General features: G+C 43.9%; 1 protein-coding gene across 3 annotated transcripts in view; it reads left to right on the plus strand.

Moving 5' to 3' along the window:
* CHRM1 (cholinergic receptor muscarinic 1) overlaps nt 1–23,341 on the plus strand; it is a 230,929-nt gene that overhangs the window by 203,345 nt on the left and 4,243 nt on the right. For all 3 annotated transcript variants that reach the window (XM_083164897.1, XM_083164899.1, XM_083164898.1), the window contains one exon: nt 20,956–22,604. In XM_083164897.1, coding sequence (XP_083021023.1) covers nt 21,035–22,600 — 1,566 coding nt within the window. In that variant the 5' untranslated portion in view covers nt 20,956–21,034 and the 3' untranslated portion in view covers nt 22,601–22,604. The remainder of the gene's footprint in view (nt 1–20,955; nt 22,605–23,341) is intronic.

Raw genomic sequence — 23,341 nt, forward strand, 5'->3', positions numbered from 1 at the left:
TCCATTACCATACGTCCAATGTACACAATTTCTTTTTACTATCATATGCATTTTTTTCGTATTATTATTGTTTGTAAAATTCTTTCAGATACCAGTGTCCGTATACTGTACATTGATGATTTTTTTTTTTGCAATAAAACTTTTATTGAGATCAATGCCAGCAGTTACATAAGGCGTACAGAAAAACATTTCAGTAGTAAGCAGTATATATTTACATACTGTATCAACACAATTATATATCTAAAAAAGTAATTGGCTACATAAACTCATACATAACTAACACACAGATGGATATACATATGGAAAGTGGCATAATAACGAATAAGATTAATAGAGTTTAAATGGGAGAGAGTTGTGTGTAATACGGGTGGGGGGGGGGGGCTCCCGGTGTATGTAATGCAGGGGGGGGGGTGGTTGTATGTATTGAGTGCTCTCCCCTCACCTGCTGCTTTCGGAGCATGGCTCCAGATGCTGAGCGGAGGGGGCGGAGCTTCTCCAGCCGGGCGGAGAGGGAGCGAGAGCTGGGAGCACGCTGCCGCCACACGTGAAGGCTCATGGGAGATGCTGTGCATGCGCAGCAGCCCTCCTGCAGCCATTTTGGATTTGGGCAGCCAGCCCAGGGGGGGAGCGCGGCCGGACCGGTTTTAATTAATTTTGGGCCAGCCCACCGGGAAATGGCTCGGTTTCCCGGCGGGCCAATCCGTGCCTGGAGGCTCTGGATAAGATCAGGTCATCCACGATCATATAAAACTCAAGTCTTGTGAACCATTCTGCCACAGAGGGAGGAGTCGTGGATCTGAAGTGAACTGGGATAACAACCATAGCTGAACTATTTAAGTGCTTCAGTAGGGATTTCTTTGTACGAGGAGACAGGGCAATTGATCTTATTAAGAATCCAGAACAATGGATCGCCGCTTACTTCCTGACCCATGATTTCTTTCGTCAGAGAGATTACAGAGGTCTATAAGGGGCGTAATGCAGTACAATCCCACCAGAAATGGAGTGGGGTGCCCGCAGCTGAGTTACATCTCCAACATGAGGCTGGCACTCCCGGTTACATCTTAGACAATATAGAGGGGCATCTGTACCATCGGGTCAAGACCTTAAACTGGGTCTCTATTGCCGAGCAGCTGAAGAGGACATAGTAACCTGGAAATCTTACTCCAGTCTTTAGGGTCCAGCTGCATACCAAGGCCGCTTTCCCAATCTGAGGTGAAGCGTGGTCATTTGGAGAAAGTATCTTCTATAAGACGTTTATAGGAAATGTTGAAAGGAAATGTTGAGGATGAGATCTAGTCTGGCATAGACCCCTTGCAGGTCTACTTGCAGCCTCATGTATCAGAGGTGTTGAGAGGAAGTGCTTAATAGGGAGATATCTCCAGATTTCAGAAGAGGGTAGGTCCCAGGTCTCATAGACTGAAGGAAAGGGAGGCACACCTGAAGGGGAAACCATCTGGCTAATGTGTAGCACCCCAGTCTGTATCCACATATGAAATGGGGAGGGGGTCATCCCAGGAGTGAAGTCCAGATTGTGACAAAGTGGTGTCATTGGTGAAAGCAAGGAGACACTGTCTTTATCCTAGGAACTTCCATATAGTCAACGTAGGGTTTACAGTTGGTTGTGCAACTGGGGGAGAGGTCTGGAGATCAGAACAAGATGGAGCGGAAGTCCATGATTTGAGATATTCAAAATATCTGCTAAAAATGCCAGCGTAGTTCACATTTGTTATATGAATTCAAATAAAAAATTGTTTGTAGAAAAGATTATGGGGGAAATTTACTAAGAATAGGAATACTAAAAATCACAAAATCCCCCCCCCCCCCCCACAGCCGTAACCAGCACCAGGCTGATAGAGCCGGGGCTGGTATTAAAAAATCAGGAAACCAACCAAATAGGGGTTCCCTGATTTTTTTTAAACCAGCCCCAGGCTCCTGGTCCGGGGCTAGTTCCCAAAATACGAGCCAGCCCCAGGCCAAACCAGCCAGCAGGATAATGCCACAGCCGGGGGGAGACTTTTTATGCAAGTCCCCCGGCCAAAGCATTCATCCCTACTGACCAGTCAGCCTGGCCAGGGGCCCTGGGGGAGTGGGGACCCCCCAATAAAGCCCCCCCCCTCCAGGACTTACCTGACCAGGCTGAAGCCTGGTGCTGTCCCCGGTGGCCCTGGAGTGGTGGCCACCGGGCTGATTCAGTGTAAAAAATAGAATAAACTAGTGTTTAATACTGTGGAACTATGAGTCCCAGCAAGCCTCCCCACAAGCTGGGACTTGGAGAACCACAAGTCCCAGCATGCGGGGCATTAAAGGGCCCGCTAGCACTTGTAGTTCCACAGTATGAAAAATAGTCAAATAAACACACTGACACACAAGAAAAATAAAGCTTTATTACATCCAAAGCCCACACATACTGATACTTACCCGTCGGTAGGTCCCTGGGTCCGGGATCCGGTGCTCCTGGGTCCAGAGCTGGTCCGGGGCTCCAAAGTCCGGGGTCCTGGATCCAAAGAAATCCAGAGGGGTACCTGTGGAAAGAAATCCAACTCACCAAGCTCCTCCGGCGAAGATCTGTCCTCTTTGTCCCGAAGTATGAAAATAAAAAAATGCCGGCTATTCCGGCCGGTACCCGAGACGGACTGAGGAGAGACGCAGAAATGTTTCATCTTACGCGCCTCTCCTCCGAATGATTTTATTGGCCGCCTAGCGGCCAATCAGGAGCCGAGAAAGTCGGTCCCTGCAGTGACCTGGAAATAATGTGCTATCCGCCGGGCGGCGGCGCGGGAAGCGCATCTGATTTTGAAAACACTGGCTGCACGCTGATTGGAGGGGAGTGCACTGCTGCTACTGAGGACTGGGGGGGGGTGGTCTGCTACTGAGGACTGGGGCTTATGCTATTGGGGGATGGGGCAACTGCTATTGAGGGCTGGGGAGGGGGAGTTCTGCCACTGAGGGCTGGGGAGGGGGTGCTGCTGGGGAGGGGTAGCACTGTGACTGTACTGCACTGCCACTTAGGGCTGGGGGTACTACTACAGAGGGCCGGGGATAGGGATACTGCTACTGAGGGCTGGGGAGGGGGGGTGCTGCCACTAATGGCTGGGGAGAGGGGGTGCTGCCACTGAGTGCTGGGGAGGGGGAGTACTGCTACTGAGGGCTGGGGAGGGTGTTGGTGTTGCTACTGAGGGCTTAGGAGGGGGGACTAGGCACTAGGGGGGCTTAGATCTATGCTGCAGAGGTGGAAGGTTAGGTTAGGGTGCGGAGAGAAAGAAGAGGTTTGGGTTAGTCTGCGGGGTGGTGGTTAAGATTTAGTAGGGAAAAGTGGCACTAAATTGCACACCCTCAGTAATGAAAGGTACCATCTGCTGAGAATAAATTAATTTACAGAGAGAGAGAGGGTGCAAATGCACTATGCGATCATTACATTATAATATATAATAAGAGATTGTTGGTATATCATTGGCCAGTGATATTGGCCTGCCCACCAATCATCCAGGTCACCCCTTGTCGAGCAGGTCCCTAACACTATAGGGTCACCACCTGGGACGCAGGGAACCCCGAAACATGATCCAGCTAAGGACCCTCCCCAGGGCATCACAATAAAGAATAGTGATAGTAAAGTGGTAAAATTATAAGTATGAAGGTCCCTACTATATGTTTGGAGGTACAGAGTGTGTGAAAAAGAGAGTGCATACATAAATAATAAACAAACATGATATACAAAGTGACTGTGTATTTAAGTTGTGATGCCCTGAGACCGTCCGGCCAGAGCTGCCCGGGGGCCCCACGCCCAGATGCCAACCCCAAATTTTCTGACACTATATACAAATAAATAGGACATACTTGGAATGATGCCTCTGTCTCAGTGCAGTCCATGCTGCTTTAGATTTAGGCAGCGAGGTACGGGGGTTTGGTACTAGCGGGGTATGGGGGCTAGGCTGATGCTGTACAGACATACATTTGGAACCCCCCCCCCCCATAAAATTCCTGTGTTGGACACTGATACGTAGCCTGAGTCACTCTGACTGTGTGGACAGTGCAGTCACTACTGCAGTAGTGGACACACAGACTGGTCACTGTACATGTTTGGGCTAGGAGGGGCTCACTTCAGGGTCACTATTTGCAGCAGTGCAGACTGGAAAAGGGGGGGGCATACAGGGTGAATATATATGATTATAGAATCATATACCTGCCTTAATGCACATAGTAAAAAAGGGGGGGGGGGTTGGCGGGTGCCGTGATATCACCTTGCTCCGGGTGCCCTGGCTGCACCCTGCACCACTGAGGAGGGGGGAGCAACAATAGTGCCGGCAGACCCCCGGCGCTATAGTTACGCCACTGACTATGGGGGCGATTCTAGTTGGTTTTAAAAAGCAAACTCCTTCTTTAATGGACAAAACCATGTTCACTGCAGGTGGGGCAGGTGTAACGTGCAGAGTTAGATTTGGGTGGGGTGTGTACTTCATATGGATATCTATATTGCAGTGTAAAAATAAAACAGCCAGTATTTACACTGCACGGAAACACCCAAATCTGAAGTTGCCACCAGAGGGCAAATTATTTAAATGATATTGCCATTGTTGACCAAATTGGATGATGTTGTTTAAAAACCGTCCTTATGTGGGCATTATAATGATGCAATGCTGGCACCAGCAGGTCTTTGGTCTTGATCACTGATCCCTTCTATATGCAAAAAGATCATGACCTGATGTGTTTTCTACTTCACATGTGATGTTGATATGGGCAACCAATCAGAATCTACTTCTTTTTTATTTTGCACCCTCTAGAACAGGGCTGGGTAACACCGGCCCTCCAGATGTTGATGAACTACACATCCCAGGATGCTTTGCATTAGTTTTGCTATGTGGCCATGCTGAAACTGATGCAAGGCATGCTGGGATGTGTAGTACATCAACATCTGGAGGGCCGGTGTTGCCCAGCCCTGCTCTAGAAGATAGTAGACAGGATCTGACTGGTTGCCCATAGCAACATCACATGTAAAGTAGAATACACATCTTAGTAAATGTCCCCCACAATGTTTCATGTGTAGGCATGATGAACAATGTAATCTATAACCTTGGATCATTTGTACAATTGTTCCGTGTGCATGCACAATATTGTTTATTTGGGAGTGTTCAAAGGAAATGGTTTACAAGATTGGATAGTTGCCAACATCGTTCAGTAACTTATCTCTGCACATATTCCAGTGCACATGGTTTTGCCCTTTTGAGAGATATTTTGCATTTACGATCAACTCTGAATCAGGCCCTATATCAATGAACTAACTCCCCACAATGCATCACTGCGCTACCTACCCAAACTTCATAATTAAGCTACACACTAGATCAATATAATAGTTATTCATACTACACCACTACACTACTTCCCCAGACTATACTATATATATATATATATATCTCCAAACACTACTATACCTTTCGTACACCACATTACTGCACTACCTTCCCTACACTTCACATTACTGTGCTGCCTCAACATACCACATTACCTTCCCACAAATTACTGCACTACCTCTCCACAAATGACCACGATAGTGCTACACATACTATCACTACACTATCCCCCTATACTACTTCCCTGCAGAGACTCTCCACACAGTACATAACTGCACTATACTTCCTCCCCACTCTGCACCACCACCCTACTTAATCATACTACATTACTACACTAACACCCTAGACTACAAAGCCTGAGGTTGGGCATGGGAAGAACAGAAGGGAAAAAAAAAAAAAAGAGGCAGGTCAGGTATATGGAGCAGGAAGGGGCAGACCTGGTCCTGGGGATGGGAGGCGCTATTCTGAACATCTCGTCCGGTTCACTAATGGTTGAAGTGGGACTAGTAAAGTGATGCCCACAGCATCCGAGCATCTTGGGCTTTACACCAGCAGAACTCGGCCCGCACTGCCAGCGCCGAACAACCTGTTAGCAAGATTCATGACGGTAGTTAGTCGCACTGCACAGGTGGCAAATTGCAGTGTATTCTGTGGGCCTATTTTCATTGGCGGCCTGAAGCTGCAGCTCCATCCACCCCGTTGTTAATCCGGCCCTAATTACATAGCTATAACTGGAAGTGCTACTGGTAGCAGACAATATTTACCCTACACATTCCTAAACCAGGTTAACCAAATGAATTCATATTTTCGATGTATTGTTTCTGCAACTGTGGAATCCAGCACTTATCTCACAATGTCTGGCCGTCTTATAAATAGCATTTATCCATAAAACCTGCAGTATTTTACTCCAACCAAACAAATCTAAATCAGTGACGTATAAAAGGACTATGGCAAGGGTGACTAAATACATCCATATTAGGTATCATGGCTGGAACAGGAAGGGCCCCATGATGTCCAGAGGAAAACGGAGCAGTTAAAATGACTATTTTAATTGTGGTAATTAAATTGTATACAGCTGTATTCAAAATAAGAGACGTGTGGAAATACTTTTGACGCATGATGATTAGAACATTATTTTTCCTATTGTCAGGATTGCGAATGTTTCCCAATCAGGCTACAGGTAAATTATAGAATGCCTGGCAACTTCAATTTATTATCTCAAATCAAGACACATTTGTAGGACTATAAGTTTGAACAATGTAGTGTTACAGTAGTAGTAATATGGGCGTCTTACTGGTATGTGGGCAGCATAGTCATTGCATCTGCATAAGCTCCATTTGCACTCATCCCCCCACATTGCAGACAGCAATAACAAAGCATGAAGATATGGGATGTGATTGCTATGGAAAATGGGGTGTATAAAAGGTAAAACATCTGCAACTACAGGACCAGCTATGTACGCAGGAAAGCAGTGCAGTCATCACTTTCTTCTGCCCAGAGTCCTTTAGTTTTCTATGTGATAGTATCACCTTTCTATTCATCTTCTAACATGGGAAAGGCCATTATCTAATAGGGTGTACAAACTGTTAGATTTCATCTATTTTTCTACTTGAGTCACGCTGAACATTCCCGAGCCTGCCACCTGCTCGCTACAACTACTGGCGGCAGGGGCAGCTGCAGGGGAGCTCCGCCATACGATCGCCGGAGCGGAGAGGGGGAGCGACAGGAGGGGAGGGGAGAGTGGCTACTGGGTGGGTGCCTTGACAGGTGATGTGACAGTAGTGCACAGCTGCAGGCACCACTGGCGCAGCTGAGCCTGGAAAATTTCCGGGCATACCACTCAAGTGATTAAAGTTTATCCATGCTTTGCCACAGATTACGTAATTGGTTACTCAGTCAATCTGATTTAACAAGGTATACCTAAATCCTGGACCTTGGGGTGCCTTGAGCAGGGCTGGATTAAGGGGGGCTCAGTACCCCTGGGCCCCCCTCTGTCCAGGGCCCCCTAGCTAAAGGCTTTGTGCATGGCAGTGGGGTAGTGCTGCAGCTTCACCTATCTGCCAATGTGACAATGATTAATGGTGCCAAGCATCGGGAGCCAAGGCACACTGACTGCACAAGTGTTGCAGTGCATTACTGGGAGTTGACAACGTCCCATGAGACTTTGCACAAGAGGTCAGAGGCTGAGAAGCTTGTGCTGAGCTCTTATTGATCGAGCTCATCACACGCTCCTCAGGCCCATGGAAGACAGAAGCAGCAGTGGCCTTGTCATGGGAGGGTTTTTAAGCAGATGCAGTGCTAAGCATGTGAGGTCTCCCACAGAGGGACAAACACAGGCTTTTCATGTGGTGTGTGTATGTATGTATGTATGTATATATATATATATATATATATATATATATATATATATATATATATATATATATATATACCTAATGCTTGTGTCGACCTATTGACCTGTCAACCAATTTGCTGTAGACCCAACCCATATATATGGTTTGGGTCTACAGCAAGTTGGTCGACAGGTCAATAGGTCAACTAAAGCATTAGGTCGACAGGGTCTACATGGACACAGTTTACAGTGCACTGCATCCCCTTACATCGTTTGGCACACTATTGTATTCTCCCACCATGCCCTAGTGGATGGTAGGGTATGAAATACTGCCTGTCGGCACATGTCGGCTCAAAAAACTGTGAAAAACCCCATGTCGACCTAAACCCATATTGACCTTAAACCAAATAACCGTACCCTGTATATATATATATATATATATATATATATATATATATATTTGCATGGAGGAGGCACTCCTGAGGCAAATAAAATATATGCATTAACGGAGATAAATCTGCTGGTGCCTTCCAAATGGTAGGGATGTCCTACAAATGTATAGTTCCTGGCGGCGGCACTCAGTCACATAAATAACCACACTGTAGGCAGTGGCTTGTAGCCGATGTTTCAAGGCCGTCTGGCCTCTTTATCAAGGTGCAAAGAGATCTCTTTGCACCTTGATAAAGAGGCCAGACGGCCTTGAAACGTCGGCTACAAGCCACTGCCTACGGTGTGGTTATTTATGTGACTGAGTGCCGCCGCCAGGAACTATATATATATATATATATATATATATATATATATATATATATATTGCCTTTACTCTGTGTTTTGACAGCGTAATATTCTCCTGTGCAGTTTGCGTCCAGTAATGACAAGTGCAAGGGGGCCCCCTGTCTAAAGTGACCCGGGCCCCCCCGAAGGCTTAAACAATTTTAAGATATTGGACTGATTTTACAATATATTTTAATTCACAAAATACAATTGTGACCAAAATAAAAATAAAACTACATTTATGACTGATAAAATAACTATTAGTGCATATGCTTATTATGAAATAAGGCCTCACACTATATACAGGATAGTGGATGGGACTGTCCATTCCTAGTGTGCCTCAGAATTATTATAGGTGCCAAAGTCAATGCATAGGAATAGTTAATTACCATCCACCTTGGAGTTAAGCCAGTGTTTCCATATACCTCCTAGTAGCTGGTATCTGGACAGATAGCAAAATTGTTGTCCACCATGGAGGGGCAGGATTAGGCCGCTACGGCAAAGCAGGGTGGTGGCAGTGTCTGTTCCAAATAAGGTGGGCACCAAAAAACTGATGTCATCAGGGGCTGGTTTAGATCAGTCCAATCGTATTGATGTGGGCAGACAGTTGACGCGTTTCGCCATATCAACAGCTTTATCAGATTTTTTTTTGTCTTTCTTATATACTTCAGGCCTGACAAACCTGAAACTCCAGCAGCTGCTGGGTGAGAGGCCTCACGTCATAGTGTCACCCGGTTTCCCTCTTGTGGGAGAATTTTTTTTTTTCCAAATGTGCATTTTTAACACAGTTATTTCCAAATCCTAGTTGTTAGTTCCTCGGCCTTGAATTATGAAAGAACCATTAGGATGCTGGGTTAGCTGCTGCATGGCCGAGTGGTCTCGGGGAGCGCTGATAGTGATGTTAAGCCACTGCTTAGCACATAACGTCTGCAAAGTACCAAGTTATTACACGGTGCAGTTGAGCGAAGGCTGATATGAACTGAAATCTTCATTAATAAGTTATAGATAGGGTTTGTATGGTAAGAGGAATATATTAACCCTTTTGGTGCTGACTCCAGATACCATGATATTTAGATTTGGAGAGCACAGGGGTAAGAATATGTCTGTCTCACAGCAGCGTTTAATTGACAAATCTATGTCCACTACAAGGCAATGCAGACAGGAGATAGCACTGAATCGGTCGGGGTCAATAATCTGTGTCAGTCCTTTGAAACACAGGTAAAAGTGACACAGTGAGAACAGAGCATATTTTCAATATTAATGGCTGGGTGAGAAGAGCCTGAAATTTTCCTCCTGCTGCTGTGTGACAGTGACTTGTCCCTTGTCCTGTGTTTGTAACTCTTATTGGAGTTGACATGGGTCGTCATGTAAAACAAGATGAGCTCTGGCAGAATTGTGTCATTGTGTGAAACGGAACATCACTTAACCCTTGTCTTTATCTAATCTTTCAATATAGCTGGGCAAAATGTTATCTTATTCTGCAATGTCCACAGAAGGAGGTAGTAGAAACAGGTCATAATCCAAATGGCTACAGACCCTCTTTGCTACATCAGAAACATGGGGCACTTGTATTTGTACACTGACCTCATAATATCTATTTAGCCTCCAAACTTATGAAGAAGAAAACTCGCGCTCCTGAAATTTGGTCATCGCTAAGGAGGCATGGCCAGCAGTGCTGTCAGCTGCAGGCCATGCTACCATCCCCTCTGTCTCTGGGAATAGATGCTGTGTGCATGCACCTAACTGCCTCAGGTCCTGGCAGGCGGCAGCGTAACAATAGCCACCGCAGACCCCTGGCACTTACACATACTCAGCGCCTCCCTGCCACCACGGGGTCTGCGGTGCTATTGTTACTTCACTAAGTATAATGAGAAGCGCTTTAAGAGAAGACAGAGCCTGTATGCAGACTCTGATTGGCTTTGGCATTGTTCCAAGGAACACCTCTGTTTTGCCTTTGCGTATTGCTGGAAAATGGCAGTGGCGGCCATTTTCCCAGTGATTTTTTTTTTGTACCTGTGCAGCCAGTACAGGAGTATAATTACATAGGTGCAGGGTATGCGGGCCACCCTGGTTCTGGGGGCATAACACACCTTGCACCCAGTATAGACAAGCCAGTATAATTCCGCCTGCCATTAACTATTGTGCTTATATGTGTTAGTCAAAACCTAAAAAATATCAGCTTTAAAAGACTGACCCTGTTTCTCTGATGAAGAATGAATAATTTAGCTACCAATGCCTCTCAGAGGTTTTATAACTCACAAATGCAGAAGTGTATGAGACAGAAAACGGAGCGTCTTAATATTCTAGAGAATGGTTAAATTATGAGTGAAACAGATGGAGACACATTATGGATGTAAACCTGCTGTAGAAGACGGGTCAGTTTGTGCAGTTCTAGAAAAGGTATTACATGATATTATTGTAATATGATAGATATTGATAGGTCAAACTGCGGAAGGGTGTTTGTTTTACTTATCTGTATTACAAAGTTAACTGCTGTAAGTTATAAGATAGGAAATACTATATGTTGGTCAAGGCTCTAATAAGGGTTAACTGATGCTGACCAGGCCTGTGACTACACACGTGTTAAGTGATGTATTGCTCTATGGATTTAAGTGTTGTAGTTACTGACTGTTTGCGTGCCTGTCTTGTGTACACCTGTCTCATATCGCTGTTTGCCCCAAGATCACCTGTTTACCTATAAGGGTGAAGGGGGAGGATAGGGAGTGGAACTTTGCGGAGCACTCTGTAACCCCATCCTTGCCAGGGGTATTCGGAACATAACACGTTTCTCACCTCAACTAACTTCTGGTTTCACTGAAGAGGAGGAGTTGTTTGAGCAAGGTACTGGGAACAATAATACGAAGCTAATACTTTATGAGCAGCAATAGGAAGAATTGACCATAACGATTACGCAAGTGGTATACAGTTTGGTTAAACAGGGCAAATTTGGTTATGACAATATCAGGGCATGTCTCTCACTGCTGACACTTTTGCAGATTGGCTGGGGTCACCTAACAGGACGAACATTAGCACTTCCTGTAGATAGAGACAGGGTTTGTAACCACACAGAATGAGCCAGAAAGTGTTACACCTTCAGCACTACATGTGCTTCGGCTTGTTTCACCAGAGCATGATTTGCTACTTTAATTTGGGCAAAATGATATTATTTTGTAATCTACTTAAGGGACTTTTAACTCTTAATTTTTGTGGTTTTGAATATTGGCATAAAAAGAATGCATGATTACTACAACGTTTATTCTGTAATTTGTATAGACATACTTAATATGTAAAAAAAAATATATTAAGGCTTTATCTACTAAGCGACATAAACCATTTGTTGTAGTCAAGATATCCAATCAATTTTAAAATGTATTATTACTTATGGGAAGAATTTCCACAGCTTAAGGACCCTCACAGTAAAGACTACAACAATTAAGAGAGCGCACTGTGTTGATCTATCAATTATTTAATGAATATAAAATATTAACACATAAAAAAACACATACATAAAGACAATAAATAATCATAAAAAAATCAATTGATGATGTCCAGCATTATACCACACAATTATACATAATTTCCCCTATAGATTGGTCCATCAATTTTAAATAAGCTCTTTCTTGCTCTTACCCACTGGGTCTTAAATTGAAGTCACGATCTCAGGAGTGGTTGGACTAGTAGAAAGTGAACCACAAGAGAGTTGCGTAGCAAAGCCCCATAGTTTTAAATATGAGAGGTCGGTCAATTGTGTCAAATGCCACTATGAGGTTAAAGAGAACGTTTCCTCCTCTGAGGAAACAGTCAGGCTATTTGGACGGAGAAACGCATCAAGATCAGGAATCCTACTGTCCAGAATTATCCACCAAGTCCCCCCAAGCTTGTTAGCCCTTACTGGACTCCAGCTCATCTCCCGGACTTCCGTGCTTCATGGCTGCACACACAGAGAGTGACCTGCGGCGATTTCCAGTGTGCAGTAGATCTGGCCGTGTTGGTGAGTCATGGCTGTTTGCTCCTGGCGTCGTCTCTAAATCCAACAGAGCCACGCTGGTTGTAGCAAACAATTACCTACCACCTCTGTACCATCCCCTCTCCCGCTGATGCCATTCCACCCATACCAGCAGGATGTCCTTTAAGCTCTTATGACGATGACAGACTGATTAATCCTTTTTGGATACTATTGATGCTCAAAGTTTAAAAACTCTTTCCATTGAGCGCAATCATTAAGGAGGTCCTCGTTCACTTCAATTATAACATCTGGAGGCACTTAAATGTTGCTACAATAAATTTATCAGGAGCTCCCCACCTCTAATGAGATTGTGACTTCAATTTGAGACCCAGTGGGTAAAAGCAAGAAAGAGCTGATTTAAAATTGATGGACCAATCTATAGGGGACATTATGTATAATTGTGTGGTATAATGCTGGACATCATCAATTGATTTTTTATGATTATTTATTGTCTTTATGGTTTTTATTTATGTGTAAATATTTTATATTCATTAAATAATTGATAGTTCAACACAGTGCTCTCTCTTAATTGTTGTAGGGTTTTTTGGTTGAATTTAAGTAATTCTTCTGGGAGCAGCACAATACTTAATTGTAGCTGTGGTCATTAATTATTGAGTGATCAATAAAACTTTTTTTATTTGAAGATTTTTTGCGCTTGATATACCTAGTGTATAGTATTTTGTTTTTAAATCCTTACAGTAAAGACTTATTTTGCATGGAGAGGATGATACCTCCTTTGTTCTTAACAGCTGATGATTCCTTGCCCTCACTATGAAAAAAGTCCTTGGTACATTAATTAGCAGCCTCACAGGTTTCCTCTCCTTCCATGCTCTCCTAGACTGCCTCCAATCTGGCTTTCACTCTCTTTATTCCACTGAAACTGTCTTCAGTAAGGTCACCAATAACACCCTCACAGACAAATAAACAAGCATGTTCTCCAATCTTGTACTCTTTAACCTCATAGTGGCATTTCACACAATTGACCAACCTCTCATATTTCAAACGCTCCAATCTATGGGGCTTTGCTACTCAACTCTCTTGTGGTTCACTTTCTACTAACAGCTCCTTTATCTGTATCTACACCCACCTCTGCCTCCAGCTGCTTACCCTTCCCATTGGGGTACTTCTTCCTCTACACATCTTCCCTCCACAAGCATACTAGTTCCTTAGGTCTTTGTTACAGACAATATGCAAATTTCCCTCTTATTCAGATCTCTCTCCAATGCTGGATGGCACAAGGCTGGCCGAAACTCAATATCTCTAAAACTAAGCATCCCTCGCCAAGGACCCTTCACTCCCAACCTCACTGTTGACTGTTCCTAAAGTACAAAGTATGTGTATCACCCTTTCCTTCTCTTCCCAATCTATTCTTGCCACTTCCACAATATTTCCAGAACCAGGCCCCTGTTTTAGGGTATATCAAGGATACCTTCTTTAATGTAAACCGCTCTCTCCAACCTTCCACCTTGCCCCTCTTCAGTTTGTCTTCAACTCTGCTGCCTGCCTTATTTCCACTCTCTTCACCTTACCTCTGCTGCCCCACGGTCAGTCATTCCACTGCTACCCCTATAACAAATAGAATTAAATTCAAACGCCTCTCCCTCACCAGCCTAATTTATTCTCACATTCCCATTCGTCCACTTTGCTCATCTAATGATTACCCCTTCCAACTTTTAGGGGTTCATTTACTAAGATGGGAGTTCTATCGCATGTTTCCCAAAGCAACCAATCAGATTCTAATTATTTATTTAGCACTTTCTAAAATATAATAAATAGAATCTGAGTTGTTGCTATGGTCAACATCCCATCTTTAATAGAACTCTCATGTTAGTAAATTTTCCCCTTACACCACATTCACACCAGCCAAAATTCCCGGGATTTCAACCATGCTAGCTAGCAGGGTTGCTTCTGCAACCAGCCCGGGTTACTGGCTGGTGTGAAAGCTACTGACCCGGGCAGTGGGTGGGAGCTTGTAGCCCTATTTTCTGGGCGACGGGGCGAGAAGTGCTGCTGAATTTGAAAACATTTTGAAAAGACTGCCCGGACACTCTCAGCCAATCAGCGTCCAGCCAGTCTTTTAAATGTTTTCAAATTTAGCAGCGCTTCCCGCCCCACCACCCAGCAAATACAGCTACAAACTCCCAGCCTCCGCTGCCCGGATCCTCGCTGCTGCACAAAGGCGCCCTCCCAGTGCTGTCTCTCCCCCCTCACCAGAAAATGCAGGGACTAGGCTGGTGTGAAAGGGGCCAACCAGGGAATGTCCCTGCTTGGTCCCTGGACTCTATTCCCAGGTAAGTCCCTGCATTTTCTGGTGTGAAAGGGATATTACATTCAAGATTTCTCCCAAACTCATCCTAACTTATGGAAAGCTCTTTCTTTCTCCATTAGACTTTCATCCAGCTCCAAGTAGGCCACAAAACTTAAGGTCCCCATACACTTGTGCGTCTTCCCCCCATTTCAACTGATTACGACAGATCAGGCCATTAAATTGGGCTAAATCGCATGTTTTTGACATCCACACCGACCCGATCCCATGTAAAAAAAGGGCACATCAAGTGCCAAGTTGGATGTTAGCCCTCCCGGGCACAATCTCTGCCCTCTTTTTCCACCCATATCTTCTATAGATTGTGACCTTGTATCAGTTCAGCTGCTGCCCCCCGTTGCCTTATACAGTACTTAAAGTGTCTGCATCATTATGTAAACTGTCACTTTGTGAATTTATAAATGGACTATATTTTGCTTTCATGACAGTTTAAGTGATTGTATGCTGCTACTGGATTGTTGTGGTGCCTTGCACATAAAATATAAATAGTCAAATATTTGTAACTATAAGGCGCAGTTTCCTATTGTATACCAGTTTAGTTCCACACAATTTGACCATTCCATCCCATTAAGTATCTTTTACCACACATATTACATTAAAATGCCACCGCCCAAATGAAATTACAATCTAACATATGTGGTGAGAAATTGATACACTGTACTGAAATGTGTGTGGCATTCTCAGCAGTAATTGGTGACTGGGAATTCTAGGAGTGTGGTACTGTAGGAAAAAGGAGAGAGTGCAGAAGTTGGATTCATTAAATGTTAAAGCCACCAGCTGAAACCAACCATAATGGCCCTATATAGTAGTGGATAAATCAATGGGGCCAGATGGGATACATCCAAGGATACTAAAAGAGCTTAAAGGGGAGCTGGTAAAACCAATAACAGAATTATTTAACCAGTCACTAGCTACTGGAGTAATCCCAGAGGACTGGAAAACAGCGAATGTAGTCCCACTGCACAAAAGTGGAAGCAAGGAAGAGGTAAGCAACTATTGACCAGTGAGCCTTACATCAGTAGTAGGGAAATTGATGGAAACACTCTTAAAACAAAGAGTTGTAGAATATCTCAAAACCAGCAATTTACAGGATCCAAAACAGCATGGGTTTACTGGGGGAAGATCATGTCAAACAAATCTTATTGACTTTTTTGACTGGGTGACTAAAGTAATAGATCAAGGTGGGGCTGTAGATGTAGCTTATCTAGACTTTAGTAAAGCTTTTGACACTGTCCCACATCGCAGACTGTTAAATAAACTTGAAAGCTTGGGATTGGATTCTAAGATAGTTGAATGGATAAGAGCGTGGTTGCAGGACAGAAAACAGAGAGTTGTAGTAAACGGAGTACAGTCAAAGGAGGGAAAGGTTACAAGTGGAGTACCCCAGGAATCTGTACTTGGACCGGTGCTTTTTAATATCTTTATTGGTGATATTGCAAATGGAATTGAGGGTAAAATGTGCCTTTTTGCAGATGACACAAAGGTATGCAACAGGGTAGACACACCAGGAGGGGTAAAACAAATGATTGAGGATCTAGGCAGATTAGAGAAATGGTCAAGAGAATGGCAACTACAGTTTAATGCCAAAAAATGCAAAATCATGCACTTGGGTCTCAGAAATCCAAAGACTCAATATAGTATAAATGGCACGATAATTTAAACTACTGAGGAAGAGAGGGATCTAGGTGTCACTATTTCAGGGGACTTAAAAGCAGGTAGGCAATGTAACAAAGCAATGAAGAAGGCAAGTCAGATGCTTGGTTGCATAGGGAGAGGTATCAGCAGTAGAAAGAAAGAAGTAATAATGCCACTGTATAGGTCATTGGTACAACCTCACCTAGACTATTGTGTTCAGTTCTGGAGGCCATATCTCCAGAAGGATATAAATACATTAGAGACTGTACAAAGAAGAGCAACTAAAATGGTGCATGGCCTACATCACAAAACGTACCAGGAAAGACTAAAAGATCTTAATATGTATAGTTTAGAGCAGAGAAGGGAAAGGGGGGACATGATAGAAACTTTCAAATATATCAAGGGCTTTAACAAGGTACAGGTGGGAGACATTCTTCACAGGAAGAGGAGCAACAGAACACGAGGACATGCACTGAAACTAGAGGGAGGAAGATTCAGGGGAAATGTTAGGAAGAATTTTTTCACAGAAAGAGTAGTAGATAAGTGGAATAGCCTCCCAACAGAGGTGGTAGATGCAAATACAGTAGTACAATTTAAACATGCTTGGGATAAGCATATTGATATCCTTACAAAAAAATAAGGATCAAATATGGTTTGAGGTAACATGTTTAAAAAAATGGGCAGACTAGATGGGCCAAGTGGTTCTTATCTGCCGTCAAATTCTATGTTTCTATGTTTCTATAGCGTGTGGTATATTCTGTCAATGCTTATGTTGAATCTCAATATTCAGGGTGTGGTGTCTAAAATGGACAGAATCCCGGCTACCAAGAGTTATACCATGTTGACATTGTGAAGTTTGACAAAGTGACTGCATACAGTACATCCTGTATCCCTTAACTCAGGGGTGGCCAAACCTGTCCTCAAGATCTACAACAGTTCATGTATTTCAGGCAACCCGCGGAGCTATAGTAGGAATGAATGCAGAAAGTTTGAAAATGTGACAGTTCGTAATGACTACAGCTGTGGACCAGCTAGGTGATTTGGGTCATGTGACAGTTGTAATGACTACAGCTGTGCACCAGCTAGGTGATTTGGGTCATGTGACCGTTTGTAATGACTACAGCTGTGCACCAGCTAGGTGATTTTGAAAACGCGAACCGTTGGTAGATCTCGAGGACTGATTTTGCCAGCTCTGCCTTAACTGAACCTCTATCCTCTTCTGGTTCTAGGAAAAAAAACTTTTGCTTTTGTGCTGCTCTAGGAACCCACCAATAATTATCCGCCTGATGTTATTTGGCTTGTCTGCCTCTGACCCCTCATGTTCTTGGATATAGTACCGATCTTAAAGTCTTACTAATCTTATGAATTCAAATCACATACCTGATGGAAACATTGCAGCTAAAATGTCCATGAAAAAGATACAAACTGGAGTACTTTAGATGATGATAATATTTGTGTAAAGAGAACAATTATAGATCTATAAACAAAATAGGTTGCCAGAGGTACTAAATTCTGAGACTGCTCAAATCCATTTTAGTTATGTTTTGTCCACGATGATGTGTAGCTCGGCAACCCCTAGATATATCAAGGTGTATGGGATGCCGACACTAACTCAGCCACGGGCATAATGTAAAAATAAAATCAGAGAAGAGGGCACAGAGAGTAGCATTGCTTGTAATGGAGACTTTAGGAAAACCTATAATTAGCACTCACCTCAGACTATGGTTGTAAAAGAACATACTGTATATCTGATAACTTTCATAGGATTGCTCAAATCACTGTGTGCAGCAGTAGCTATGTATAAGATATATGGGGTGACAGTTAATAGGATGTGATTTTATCGCATTTTCCAAAATCGCACCTAATCACACTTTTTGAAATTGCATTTTTTGCAGCAAATTCACATATTTAATGAGATGCAAATTTGGGCAAAAAAAGTGCGTTATGGTGTGATTTTTAGTCATGAAAATGTGTGATTTTGAGGACATGTGTGATTTGTGTTAAAAAATGAAAAATAAATGGCATGAGGTCCCCCCTCCTGAGCGTAGCCAGCCCCGGGCTCATTGAGCCAAACCTGGTTCCAAAAATACGGGGGACAAAAAGTGTAGGGGTCCACTGTATTTCTGAAACCAGCCCCGGACTCTTGGACCGGTCCTTATTAAAAAAATACGGGGGGACAAAAAAAACTGGTCCAGGTCCAACTCAATGAGCCTGGTGCTGGTTATGCTCAGGAGGGGGGAACCCAGGCCATTTTTTTTTTTTTTTACTTTTTCTTTTTAAGACAGAGAGGGTGACATTTATTAGAGATGTTGGGTTTTTGGCAATTTTTATCGCAAAAACGGCCGTTTTTTCATTTTTTACCCAAATCGACTACTTAATGGGTGGCGATTTGCGGCATAAATCGCACTTTTTGCCGCGAAATCGCACTTTCTGAAAGTGCGATTTTTTTTAACTCCGGAATTCGCATCCAGATGTTTTCCCCATTGAAAAATATACAATTCGCATTTTTAATGAGTTGCGAATTTGGAAATCGCCACCAAAAATGGTCTAAAGTTCAAAAAAAAAATAGACCTGATCCTGACTGGCGATTTTGTCAGAAACATGGCGATTTTGTCAGAACCATGCACAGATCATTGTGATCTGTGTATGGTTCTTTGGTAAAATATGTGTAAAAGTAATAAAAAAAATTGGCGTAAGGTCCCCCCTCCTGTACATAACCAGCCCCGGGCTCATTGAGCCGGACCTGGTTCCAAAAATACGGGGGACAAAAAGCATAGGGGTCCCCCGTATTTCTGAAACCAGCCCTGGACTCTTGGACCGGTCCTGGTTCCAAAAATACGGGGGACAAAAAATCTGGGGGTCGCCCGTATTTTGAAACCAGCACCGGGCTCCAACAGCCCCCAGTGTCATGCCACAGCCGGGGGACACTTTTTACACAAGGTCCCCGGGCCGTACCATGAGCACCGTGGCTGGTCAGCCTTGGACGGGGTACCTGGAGGAGTGGGGACCCCCCCAATAAAGTCCCCCCCCAGGCTTCACTCGTCCAGGGCTGAAGCCCGGGGCTGTCACCGGTGTCCCTGGCCATTGGACGCCGGCCTGATATGGTTAAATTCACATTCCTAACATTGCTTAATACAGGAGAACTACAAGTGCCAGCAGACCTCCCCCGCATGCTGGGATTTGGAGAACCACAAGTCCCAGCATGCTGGGCATTAATGGGCCCGCTGGGACTTGTACTCCACCTGTAAAAAGAATGTTAAAATAAAACACACACACAGAAAAGTAAAACTTTATTACATACACACACATCCACACACCTCACTTTTACACCGCTATACATACCGATCCAGGATCCAGCGCTGGTCTCTCTGCAGCAGAGCCGGACAGCCCGCACTGACAGCGGGCTGAACCGGCTTCCTCCGATGCAGCTACCAGCTTCTGTCGCGCTGTCCCAGCGCGACACAGGCTGAGAGCGTGATTGGGCGATGGAGACACATAAGCCGGAGACGCTCTCAGCCTGTATAGCGGTGTAAAAGTGAGGTGTGTGGATGTGTGTGTATGTAATAAAGTTTTACTTTTCTGTGTGTGTGTTTTATTTTAACATTCTTTTTACAGGTGGACTACAAGTCCCAGCGGGCCCATTAATGCCCCGCATGCTGGGACTTGTGGTTCTATGTGCCGGACCCACCATATTTGTAAGCATTCCTTCGCACTTGTACCAGTAATATGCTATACCAGATGTGAAAGTATCTCTCACAGACCAATGAGACAGAATTTAGGTGGCTATAAAATGACACACAATAGGAAAAACTGCTTAGAATATAAAATGCATGGGGCAAGTTTAGCGTTTGATAAGTAGTGCATATATGGAGGATAGTATAATTAGAGGAGGTAAGGAAGGTAACAATGACATGTTAAGATATCTATAGGTATAGACTAAATTACAGGGGGGGGGGTTTGGAAGCTGCTTTACAATAATACACCTGAAGAAAGGAATATCTGGAGTGGTGATAACACAGGACAAACCAGTGCTTTGGTAACATATGGCTTACTTTCTACAATTCACCTTCATTTTTTACCTTGTTCCTTTCACTTCCTACTTATTTAAATCATTTTCTTGTGAAAACTAAACCAGTCCAACCACTTCTCTCTCTACTTTTGGCACGGGATGGGGATCGCTCCTTCAGCAACAAAACTCCTTCCTCCAACAATCAAATAGAGAGCGATAGAGAGAGAGAGGGAGAGAAAGAGAGAGATGGGTTTGCAACACAGAATGGAGAAACGAGGGAAGTCTAGCAGTAGCACAGCAGCAAGCAAAAGACAAGCTGACAGACAGAAATGCAGGTGAAATCGGAAAGAAATCTGCATTCTCAATGCAACTAGTGATATTAAATGATTATCTATACATTACATCACTGTGTGTCAATGTTCTGTTAACAGCTTAAGTTTGCTAGTCACTGTTATGCTCTTCCAAAGCTAGCTTTTTATTGCTAATCCTTGTACACCATACCCCAATTACTTTTTTATTTCCTTTTTGCAGGCTTATACGGCAGTGGATACAGCCTTTTAATAACTTGAAGCAAAAAAGGAGCCCTCTTCCTGCTTCCATTTACAATTTCATGTTAGTCCTGCATCAGAATGTTGGGCAAGAATCAATGACCAACTGGCCTCCAATCATGAACAATTCTACTATTGACCCGCTGACCCATAATGCTACACAGCAGCCATACCGCGACCCCTTTGGTGGTCACGCAGTGTGGGAGGTGGTGCTTATCGTCCTCACAACAGGAATCCTCTCTCTAATCACTGTGGTTGGAAATATCCTGGTTCTCTTGGCCTTTAAAGTCAACAGTGACCTAAAGACTGTCAACAATTACTTCCTACTTAGTTTAGCATGCGCTGATGTAGTCATTGGTGCAGTGTCCATGAACTTATACACCACGTACATTGTAATGGGTCGCTGGGCACTTGGCAGTATTTCCTGTGACCTGTGGCTGGCACTAGATTATGTCACAAGTAATGCTTCTGTAATGAATTTGCTCATCATTAGCTTTGATCGCTATTTTTCCATTACTCGGCCACTGACGTACAGGGCTAAGAGAACACCAAAGAGGGCAGCTATTATGATTGGACTGGCATGGGTAATCTCTTTAATTCTGTGGGCACCTGCCATATTGTGCTGGCAGTATATAGTCGGTAAAAGGACGGTAGAACCCGATGAGTGCTACATTCAGTTCCTTTCCCAACCTATTATCACATTTGGCACTGCCATTGCTGCCTTCTACTTGCCAGTTACCATCATGATTATACTGTATTGGCGGATTTACAGAGAAACAGAAAACAGAAGCAGAGAACTGGCAGGATTGCAGGGTTCAGGAACCGAAAGCATTGTACGTCCCTTGGGCAGTGTCAGAAGTGGCAGCAGTTGTGGAATGGGTGAATCGGAAAGATTGTCCAAATCACTAAATGTAGCACCAAGAGCAAAGCAAGCATGTTGTTTCCCTGGTAGACTCGCTGCTAGTCCATCTCTCAGAAGCTACCCTCAGAACCGAAGCAATGGAAGCTGGAATACCATGGAAGATGCCGCCTCTGCAGACTCGCTCTCCTCTTCCTCTGATGGAGAGGAACACCCATACGAGATGAAAAGCATTTGTTCAGCCGTTATACGATTACCTATGGTCAGCTCTGTAGTTGGGACACCTACAGGGTCTCGTGGTTCCAATGATACTCTTGGGCGAGGGGAAGTCGAGAGTGAAGCCAATGGGGGAAAGCGTGAGGTGTCTAGGAAATCATCCAAACCCCAAGCCTTGGCTCTACCTTCAACTGTTATTAAAGCAAAGTTAGAAAAAAGCCGCCACGGGAAGAGGAAAAGCAATTCACTTATTAAAGAAAAAAAGGCAGCAAGGACATTAAGTGCTATATTGCTTGCATTTATTTTGACATGGACTCCTTATAATATCATGGTGCTAGTGTCCACATTCTGCAAGGACTGTATTCCAACCACACTTTGGGAGCTGGGCTACTGGCTATGCTATGTAAACAGTACGGTAAACCCAATGTGTTATGCACTCTGCAATCGCTCATTCAGGCGTACCTTCAAAATGCTTCTACTCTGTCGTTGGGACAAACGCAAATGGAGAACACACCGACACCCAGCAGCTTTCTTCAGGACCCCGTCACAGTGATTGGGTGGGTGGCAAAATACAATTTAAAGCTGTAACTTTTTACAATCCAGTTTCTTCTCACATTATGCTTACAGAATAAGTCATGGTAGGTTTATTCTACAGTATAACTCTGTTATATGGCCTTCTCTATAGAAAAAATGCCTTCACTTTTGATAATACTAAGCCCCATGCACACTAGGAAATTTTGTGAATAGGGATGCCAATCCCGGGTCATTTATTCAATCCCGAATCGGATTCGGGATTGAAAAAAATTCAATTCAGGGAAAAAAATAATAATAATAATATAATAATATTGTGTATATATACATACACACACACACACATATATACACACACATAAACATACATACACACACACACACACACACACATATATATATATATATATATATATATATATATATATATAAAATCACTCTCCATTTATAAAATATATAGTCATTGACTGGCAATAATGGCAGGCATGGTGGCTGGCCGGATAGCTGAAGAGCTGGATGGTGGGCTGGCTGGTGGAAGGGAAGCTTGTCTCTGCAGGAGGTCTGGCTCAGCGGGCCGGAGGACTCGTAGCGCAGTGCAGCGTGACAGTCAGCACAGCATAACATCTTCTGACCCCCTGCGCCACGTACGCACAGCTGCTCTGCCAGACAGCATTTGAGGATGATCTGATTGCTAAATTGGCGCTGCCCGGCTTTAACACTGCGCATTTGCCATCCAATCCCGGGATTGAAATCCCACTGCTTT

The sequence above is a fragment of the Crinia signifera genome, chromosome 11 (genome assembly GCF_055691185.1).
Source record: "Crinia signifera chromosome 11, ASM5569118v1, whole genome shotgun sequence".
Taxonomy (NCBI): domain Eukaryota; kingdom Metazoa; phylum Chordata; class Amphibia; order Anura; family Myobatrachidae; genus Crinia; species Crinia signifera.